We start from the raw sequence: 9673 nt of genomic DNA on the forward strand, positions 1-9673 counted from the left end.
ATTTATTTATATATCATATCATACAGTTTTTAAAGACAAACTATTTTTAATATATATTATGCCATTCATTAAACTTCATATTTTTATTTTATGTATTGGTCACATCTAATTTTATTAATCATTTCTTTTACTAAGTCATTAATTCATTTACCATAATTCAATTTATTTAACTTTTATTACGGCGCTGAATGGCCTCCTTGGCCCCAGTGCCTGGGCTTTATCCCTAAATATCATACATCCATCCATCCAAACAAAATGTAACTTGAAGAGAACACCCAAAACATGTCCGTTCAATGAACCACGTACATGAACTTAGTATACGGGTAAATGGTACACGTACGTGGTCGCTTACACATATGTGTACATTGGTATACACTGATGGAAGTTGGTGTACAAAAGCAGATGTCGGTGTACAGACGAAATTCAGATGCCAACAGCATCTGGCATTCCCAGGCGGTCGCCCATCCAAGTACTGACCAGACTGAACATTGCTGAACTCTGCTGATCGGACGAGAAGCGAGCTTTTAATGTGGTATGGTCGTTGGCCGGTCATGACACTACACATCCATGGATGGATGAAAATACATATCAAACAGCTGGATATGTACTGACTCATCTACATGGATAGGCGATGGTCAAGTATGTGGACGAGGAATGAACTTCGTACTCGGACCAGTGGTGACACCCGTACTTGTTCGTGGCATGTGGAGCGAAACAAGTTGGAACATCAGTGAGAAGATCGCTCCAAGAATGCCTTCCTTCCACTAGCTCCACTGCCAACCTCACGAACGCAAACATGTGAGGAAAAAACATGACCTTATGGGGCAGATGGTGAAGCACTCTAATCATAGCTGACGAAACCACAAAGTCCTTGATCCTCCAACGTCTGACATGATAAAAAGGCTGTGATGGCGAAGAAGTAGGAGGAGTGAAACTCCTCTCTCCACTCGGTCTCTTACAAGCAGGAGTCGGGAAGAGAGCCTCCGTTATGACTTTTCATCTTTATAGATACATCATAAATCCTTTCTCCAAACAAAGATTACAGCCTCTTGAAGACCACTTGAACCAACACCTTGACGGCTCAGTAATAGACGATGACATCATATTGGGAAGAGATGATGTCATAACTGGAGGATGCACAGCCACCGCACCTGACGTCGTAGAGGGAGAGGACGCTGGGAATGACGTCATGCCATCTCTTAAGACCAGGGCTGGTCGATGGTCTCGGCCTCTTCACTGGTGGAGCGAAAAGGAGCGACCCAGGTGGCAGCACGCGAACAATATCCCATCAATGGAAGGAGAACCCATTAGCCCAAGCCATGCCCAAACTACTGCCATCTTGGATGACTCTGTATTTGAAATAAAGAAATTAGATGCATTCCTCCTCTCAGTTGCAGAGACTCTGAGACAGCTACAGCCAAAAACAGCAGTCCATCCAGATACCATCTCCAGGAAGATCACACTGCTGGTTACAATAGACTGCGATGGTGCCGTGGACGAAGATGAAAGTCACTCCACTGCTCAACAAGAGTAGGCGAGACACCACCTAAGCAGACATCACAACATTGGACTGTAGATCAAGGCCAGGGTCCTGGTGAGACAGCGAAGATGGCAAAACAGTGCATACTAACATCTCCTACAGTAACCAGATGGACTCCTAGGATACGTATATGTGATGGATAGCAACGAATCTTTAAAAAAAACATCGTCGTAGAAATATGGGGAGATAGATCTATCCTCAGAGCAGCGAGAACTATGCAGTCAGCAGAACCATGACGTCACAAGCCCATTCACGACATCACAAATCATTCACGATGTCACAGAGCTGAACTGTCACAAAGAGCAAAATATCATTTGAGTAGCAGAAAACGTAAAGCAAAATAGTATTACAAATATACCACTACCCAGTTTAACATCATATGAAAACGATGTTCACAGCAAACCATAAGGTTGGTATCCCCACAAGACAACATTAATTGTTGAGCAGGAAGGGGCTCAATAATAGCAAGGAACCCACTGCCGACAGCATTGACTGCATGAAAGACTCACTTCTTCACAGCACAAGCACAAAAGTCAAAAATAGTGAAATGGCATCTCTGTCAGATGAAAGCAAAGGAGGGGGCTCTCAAGTTGTGGGAGAACTCCGCCAGGTTCCAGATGAGAAACAGGGCTGACAACTTCAGAATCTGTAAATAAACGAAACCTCTGTCTCCCTCAGGAAGAAGATGTAACCTGAGAGAGACTAAAGTAATTATAATATGTGAGGATGGAGTGAAAGACGGATGATAGCCGTAATGCCCACGCCCCAATCCTACTAAAATTAGGGAAAGAGGTGAGACAACAAACACGACTGGCTCTGCAAGAAGGGAAACTCGAATCATCAGCCATTAAAATTCGTCCTGAGCATCCTGCGACACACACATTCTGAAACACTAAAACATTACAAAGTTCCCAGACATGCGTGAAAGATACATGAAAACATAAATGTTAACACAATTTTTCAAATCAAAACACTAAAGCGAAGGAAGGGGTCCTGTCTTTCTGAAGGGGCAATACTCTCTGAGGAGACAGACTAGCCTATCAGCCATAATGTAAGCGATGCCGATGCAGAGTTAAAGACGCATCTACTGCAACAACAAAGAAGGCTTGTATAACACGTTGATGTCCACGGAACTTCTAGGCTGAATATAAAGAAATAAAGCGCAGGCTACAATAAAAAACAATCTGCTTGGAAAAGGAGAGCGAAGCAAAACTCCGGTCTCCAAGGCAGTAAAAAAAAAGACTGGCATATCACAGGGGTCAGAGCTTGGTTGAAGACCAAACATCCACCACGTATATGCAGGAGTTTCCAGATGCCACAGATTCCTTTTTTCTTTTACAATCTTTCATTGTTTTTACCAGTTTCCAGCTAGCGCTAGATGATTTATCCTATTGTTAAAACCAAAGGTTTGTTCTGCATATGAACAAATATTTAAATCTAAATTAATTTTTTTTATAAAGATTTATTACGATAGGAAGACTATTGAAATCGTTAAAAATAATAATGAGTGAAAACAAAAAAATCTTACTTTTAAACATCAATACAAACAGTTGTGTATGTTTTGTCAGTGAAAATCAAATAAAGTACTGAGCACATACCAGAGAAAAAGAGAGAGATTTGTATACACTTTCTTATATGTAACAAAACAAATTAAATATATAAGAAAATGACAAAGTGGATTTTGAAGTAGACAAAATAAATGAATGCTTCAAAGAAAGTTTATTTATTATATGTAGGCAAATTGTGAAGAAAATTAAATTTAAAACTAGATATAATGAACATTTAGAAATATATAAGTTAATAAGAGCAATATACAATGCTATCTAATCATGATGTTTGAATTTTATATTTATTATTTAGAATTCTGACTGACCTCAATTCAGTTCAGTAAATATTAGAACTTATTCTTATATGATGAATTTCTGTCTCCGAGCTGAAGTTGTAACAAATTTATCAATAACACTTGACGCTCCTTGATATGGGACCACTGACGTGGTGAGGGGGTTCTTGAATCCCAGGAATTAGTTCCCGGGTTTGAGTCCAGTCTCTCATATATTTTTATATACTATCCATTTAGAGTAATACAGGCAGTCCCCGGGTTACGACGGGGGTTCCGTTCTTGAGGCGCGTCGTAAGCCGAAAATCATCGTAAGCCGGAACGACACTTGGAAATATGCCTTAAACTAAGAAAAAGTTAGAGACCTTACCTGTGTGACATGCAAGTATATTGCATGATGTGTAGTGTGGTTATTTCAATGGCAAAGGATGGTTCTTGAAGGTATAATTCTTTATTAAACTCTTGTGACACTATAAAGCACAATGTACTACACTTAATCCTTAGGTTAGATTATACACTAAACACTATATTATGCACTGTACACTTCGTAGTAGTATTTGTTAGATCCTGGAGTACACTAAAATCCCAGTCTGGTAGCTCTGGAAGGTAAAAGTATAACACAATTAGTACAAAATACTACACAAAGTCCTGAATGCAATATGTAAATTATAGATATCAAGAGTAAAAGAGTTAATGTATGTTAATTAATTCCTTACTTTTAGTTTATAATTCCTTACTTTGAGTTATATCAAGAGTAAAAAAGTTAATGTATGTGAATTAATTCCTTACTTTTAGTTTAAATTTGACGTTCAACGTAACCCTGGATGCACAAAGTCTTATGTGGCCCCATAGCCTACATCATTCAGGGGGTTCTGGAATGTACAAAAAATAATTAGTATGTCAGTAAGTACTCTATGCATAGTAAGTTACATACAGTAATATGCACCATACAGTGGTTTAATATCACATATATAACATGTATAAAACTTAGTTAATGTATGTTAATTAATTCCTTACCTTTAGTTTAAAATTGTCGTTCACTATAACCCTGGATGGACAAAGTCTTATGTGGCCCCATAGCCTACATCATTCAGGGGGTTCTGGAATGTACAAAAAATAATTTTGTCAGTAAGTACTCTATGCATAGTAAGTTACATACAGTAATATGCACCATACAGTGGTTTAATATCACATATATAACATGTATAAAACTTAGTTAATGTATGTTAATTAATTCCTTACCTTTAGTTTAAAATTGTCGTTCACTATAACCCTGGATGGACAAAGTCTTATGTGGCCCCATAGCCTACATCATTCAGGGGGTTCTGGAATGTACAAAAAATAATTTTGTCAGTAAGTACTCTATGCATAGTAAGTTACATACAGTAATATGCACCATACAGTGGTTTAATATCAACTGGTATGCATTATGTAAATGATTGGTCTACACCCCCTGTTCAGCAGGGAGTGTACAGTACCAATTCCATGAGGGACCTTGATCACTTATCCCATGTGAGAGATCTTGGTCACTTTTTTTTAGTATGTACGTATAAAACTTACTTAATGTATGTTTACTACTATGTATAATTCCTTACCTTTAGTACAGTAGTACATAGTTTACAGTTGTCGTGCTATGTTATGTAGTAACCCTGGACAAAGTTTTATGTGGCCCCATAGCCTGCATCATGGAGGGGGTCCTGGTTTTCTGGAATGTACCAAAAAAGTATCAAAGTTAAGTCATGTTATGTATGTTTAGTAAGTTACATACAGTAACCATACGTACAGTGGTTTATAACATGTACATATGTACATAATCAAACTTGGTTGGAAATTCCTGTAAAAAAAAGTTATGTACGTATGTAATACGTATGTATGTACTACTGTATGTAAAAACCTTACTGTTCATACTTTGTTACACTACATGTTACATGTGATACGTATACTTTCCTGAAGGATTTTTTCCATCCAAAAATGGTGCTTCTACTTGTAGTTATCCCTTGATGACACTTGTAGTAACAACCTGGAGTTGTGTGAAAAATGTTGGTTCTGGAAGGAAAAAGTAACAAAATTAGTGTACAAAATATACACTACAGAAAGTTGTGAATGCATATGTTAATTACTGTAGATATATCAAGAGTACTAAAAGAGTTAATGTATGTTAATTAATTCCTTACTTTTAGTTTAAATTTCTTGTTCAATGTAACCCTGGATGGACAAAGTCTTATGTGGCCCCATAGCCTACATCATTCAGGGGGTTCTGGAATGTACAAAAAATAATTTTGTCAGTAAGTACTCTATGCATAGTAAGTTACATACAGTAATATGCACCATACAGTGGTTTAATATCACATATAACATGTAGTATAAAACTTAATTTAGAAATTCCTTACATAACTTACCAACTTTTAGTGAGTCTCAAAGCTGTTACCTAGGTTAAGGGAGATGGAGGTGGAGGTGTAGAGCATTCATGATAAGGATGCATTCCAAACCTAACTTCAGTGTGCTTTATCACAGATAACAGGCTAGGATGATGCAGCTGTCGGAATGAAGAATTAATATTAAAGGACAGTATGTAACCACTTAGGTGTACAAAATTTATTGTACGTATGCAAACATTAAACACAACTGAGAATTCCTTACCTTCAGCAAAATGAAGACATGTAGGCTATGTAGAGGTCTGGTTTATGTAAGTCACAGGTGCATGCCAGTCTGGAATGATAATGTAATACATATGATTATAGTATGTATGTTACATATATAACATGGTTATTACATATGTAATATTAAAACATTAATAAAAAAAAATGTCCTTACCAAATTCTAGTGGTTGGCTTGCTTACTGGGATGGCCATATGGTACATGAGAGTGGGTGGCTGGGCTATGGAGTGGGATGGGCAGGTGCTTGGGAGTCTGGAATGATAAAAAATATATAAAATGATAGTTACTACTACTGTAACTACTGCACATGTTATTACTGTTTGACATATGTAGTGTGTAATACGTATGTTCAATATAAAAAATGAAGAATTCTTTTACCTGAAGGAATGGGAGAGGTGATACTCGTATCAACTGATTTGGGCTCTGGAGAGGTGATACTCGTATCAACTGATGAGGGAACATCTACATCTGGAAAGAATGATAGGGTACATAAATATATTATAAGGTGGATGTAATTGTAGCATATGTACACTTTTAATAAAATTTCTATTAGCAATTTATAAAACATTTTATACAAATTTGTTAAGGATTCCTTACCTGATGTATAGGGCGAGGCATCAAAACCATGGAAAGGCTCAGGGTCATCTGGGTCACTGTCACTATCAAAGGGGTCTGAAATGAAAAAAAAAAAATAATAAGGTTATGCAACATCAAACACATTGTACCACTATGTAAGTTAGTGTACGTATGTATGTAGGGTGTAAACAATTTCCAACATGAAAATGAGAAAAATGAAATTGCTTACCTGATTGTACACGTACAGGTGGGCGGGCTGATACAGAGGGTCCAGGTACAGGGGGATCTGGAACTGTCACAGGTAGTACAGGGAGATCTGGAACTGTCACAGGTAGTACAGGGAGATCTGGAACTGTCACAGGTAGTACAGGGGGATCTGGAACTGTCACCACTTCTGCAATAAAATTACAAATGATGAAAATTAATGAAGTTACAATTTACTCTTACATTTAGTTGTTACATTAAAAAATTAACACATTTTAATATGTACACTATGTAAACACATAAATTAGTAAAACAGTTCAGAATTCCTTACCAGGACTAGGAGTGGGAGGTGGTGGTACTGGAGACTTGTGAAAGAAAGTGTCAAGCCTGGACTGCACACTTCTCTTCGTCTGCTTCTCCTTCAGGGTCTCCTTGTAGAAAGTCACCAAATCCATGATTCCTCTCTTGATTTTGTCAAACCTGGCAACGTTAGGGTCTTCTGCCTCAAAAGAAGCCAAGGCTCTCTCCAGATGAGTAAAACCCTCTGACAAGCCTTTCACAGTTAATGACCTGGGTTTTGGCTCTGGTGCCGCCTCCTCTTCCTCAATCATTTGTTGTTCAAGTTCTAGTAAGTCCTCTGCAGACAATTCCTCTCCATGGGAAGCCAGCAGCTCTGTTACATCATCAGGTTCAAGATCTAGTTTCAGCCTCTTGCTTAGCCCTACGATCTTCCTCGTCACAGTCTCGACGTCTTCTGCCTGGTCAAAGCCTTCAAAACTGTGCACAAACTGTGGACACAGTTTCCTCCAGGCCCCATTTAAAGTGGTCGTCTTCACCTCGTCCCAAGCACTTGCAATGTTCTTCACTGCATCTGCAATGTTGTAGCCCTTCCAGAATTGCTTCAGTGTCAACTCCTTGTTAGCTTCTATGGCCCTCAAAGCAAAACGTATGGTCCTTCTAAGGTAGTAAGCCTTGAAATTAGCTATTACTCCCTGGTCCATTGGCTGTATCAGCGATGTGGTATTGGGTGGGAGGTACACCACCTTCACATTAGGATGCATGTCGCTCAAATTTGAAGGGTGACCAGGGGCATTGTCCAGGACTAAGAGGGCCTTAAAAGGCAGACCCTTCGAAGTCAAATACCGCTCCACTGCTGGCACGAAATGGTCATTGAACCAATCTTCGAAGACCATTAAGGTAACCCACGCCTTCTTGTTAGATTTCCAAATCACAGGGAGTTGACTCTTGAAAATGCCCTTGAAAGCCCTGGGATTCTCGGCCAAATACACCAGCAAGGGCTTCAGTTTCAAATCACCACTTGCATTGGACCCAAACAGCAAAGTCAGTCGCTCCTTTCCAGCTTTATGGCCAGGTGCTGACTTCTCCTCCTTGGAAAGGTACGTTCGATTTGGTATTCTTTTCCAAAATAATCCAGTCTCATCCACATTAAAGACTTGGTCAGCCGTGTAACCACCATCCTTAATTATCTCAGCCAAACCACCTGGAAAACTTTCTGCTGCTTCGCTATCAGCACTAGCAGCTTCACCTTGCAGCTTCACATTATGCAAATTTGCACGAGCCTTAAAACGGTTAAACCAACCTCTACTCGCGGAAAATTCACCACCAGCACTGCCTTCGCCAAACTTTTTCACTACTGCCTCATGCAGCGCTCTAGCCTTCTCCTGGATCACACTTAAGCTCACCGGAACACGTCGCTGGTTCTGGTCCTCCAGCCAGATCATGAGCAATTTCTCCATTTCAACAATGCTCTGGCTACGTTGCTTCTCGTTTATCACCGTTGACTTCATCGGTGCAGCATCCTTAACATGCTTCAGAATACGTTCCTTATCCTTCACAATGGTTACCACCGTGGTCCTGCTCAAGCCTAAAGAACGGCCTATTTCGGTGTTAGTTTCTCCCTTCTCCGAACGCTTTATCACGTCATATTTGACCTCCATCGTGATGACCTTCCTCTTCTTGGATGAACTATCATCGGAGGAAGTACTTTGGCGTTTAGGAGCCATTGTAAATTTGCGAAAATGGCAAGGAATTTCAGCAACGTCTCAGCACACAACCTAGTGAAATGCAGGCAGGCACGCGATTGAAGTGGCGTCCTTTCGTATTGTTACGCTTGGCGTCCTCGACCGTCTGAGGTCGTTGTTCGGTCAATTTACCATACAGTTTAATAGCGTTAATTAATTTATGCACCTCCGCTCAAAAACTAGTTCTGCATATGAGGTATCGTTAAAAAGCATAACAAAACGTCGTAACCTTGGAATTTGTGTTGTAATCTAACCAGAAACTTAGTTTTTTTAATTATGTACTGGAAACAAGCAATGATTTTTCATTATATTTGCGCTTTTGGACTGTTTTAAACTGCGCATCCCAAGCTAGTGTATTAATTCGCCCGCAAACTAGTTCCGCATATGCGGCGTCACTAAAAAAATTCAAAAAATACGAAAAAAAAAAGGGTCAAAAATCATCATAACCTCAAAATTTTTGTTGTAATGTAACCAAAAACATATTTTTATTATGTACTGTGCTAAACTATAAAGGATTTTTATCATAGCATGCGTTTTTTAAAAGCGTCGTTAACTCGGAGCGTTGGTTAAGTGTGGAGGGGTTTCTGCGTCGGAGCGTCGGAAGCGTCAGCGTCGTAACCTCGAACAAGCGTCGTAACCCAGGACGGAATTTCCATTGAATATTTAAGAAAAAGCGTCGTAACCTCGGAACGTCGTAAGCCGGAACCGTCGTAACCCGGGGACCGCCTGTATTGTGGAATTTTTCACTTTTTGTAAAATTTATTGGATCTGACAAATAGGAAAAGATTTCATAGCTGGGAATAGGTTTATATCCCA

At 39.3% G+C, this 9673-nt stretch overlaps 1 protein-coding gene, 1 long non-coding RNA gene and 1 pseudogene across 3 annotated transcripts; all 3 read right to left on the reverse strand.

Annotated features, from left to right (window-relative positions):
* Positions 1–428: 428 nt before the first annotated feature.
* Positions 429–546, reverse strand: LOC135216940 (5S ribosomal RNA; annotated as a pseudogene).
* Positions 547–3693: 3147 nt separating this feature from the next.
* Positions 3694–5906, reverse strand: LOC135216790 (uncharacterized). 2 transcript variants are annotated; one of them, XR_010314924.1, is made up of 7 exons: positions 5777–5906; positions 5552–5634; positions 4973–5423; positions 4620–4702; positions 4395–4477; positions 4167–4249; positions 3694–3976 (listed from the first exon to the last, which is right to left on the reverse strand). It is a non-coding gene; the product is annotated as an uncharacterized LOC135216790 (long non-coding RNA). The 2 variants fall into 2 exon arrangements; XR_010314923.1 differs by having other exon boundaries at positions 5552–5784.
* Positions 5907–6029: 123 nt separating this feature from the next.
* LOC135216791 (tigger transposable element-derived protein 1-like) lies at positions 6030–9174 on the reverse strand. The gene is made up of 5 exons (XM_064252276.1): positions 6841–9174; positions 6633–6707; positions 6414–6503; positions 6192–6287; positions 6030–6086 (listed from the first exon to the last, which is right to left on the reverse strand). Exon 1 carries the CDS (start codon positions 8837–8839, stop codon positions 7133–7135), a length of 1707 nt encoding a protein of 568 aa, XP_064108346.1. The 5' UTR covers positions 8840–9174; the 3' UTR covers positions 6030–6086; positions 6192–6287; positions 6414–6503; positions 6633–6707; positions 6841–7132.
* Positions 9175–9673: the final 499 nt, after the last annotated feature.

This window comes from Macrobrachium nipponense, chromosome 6 (assembly GCF_015104395.2).
Source record: "Macrobrachium nipponense isolate FS-2020 chromosome 6, ASM1510439v2, whole genome shotgun sequence".
Classification (NCBI taxonomy): Eukaryota; Metazoa; Arthropoda; class Malacostraca; order Decapoda; family Palaemonidae; genus Macrobrachium; species Macrobrachium nipponense.

Excerpts from the sequence above, each read along its gene's own strand:
- LOC135216791 (XM_064252276.1), bottom strand. The coding sequence starts at position 8,839 with ATGGCTCCTAAACGCCAAAGTACTTCCTCCGATGATAGTTCATCCAAG.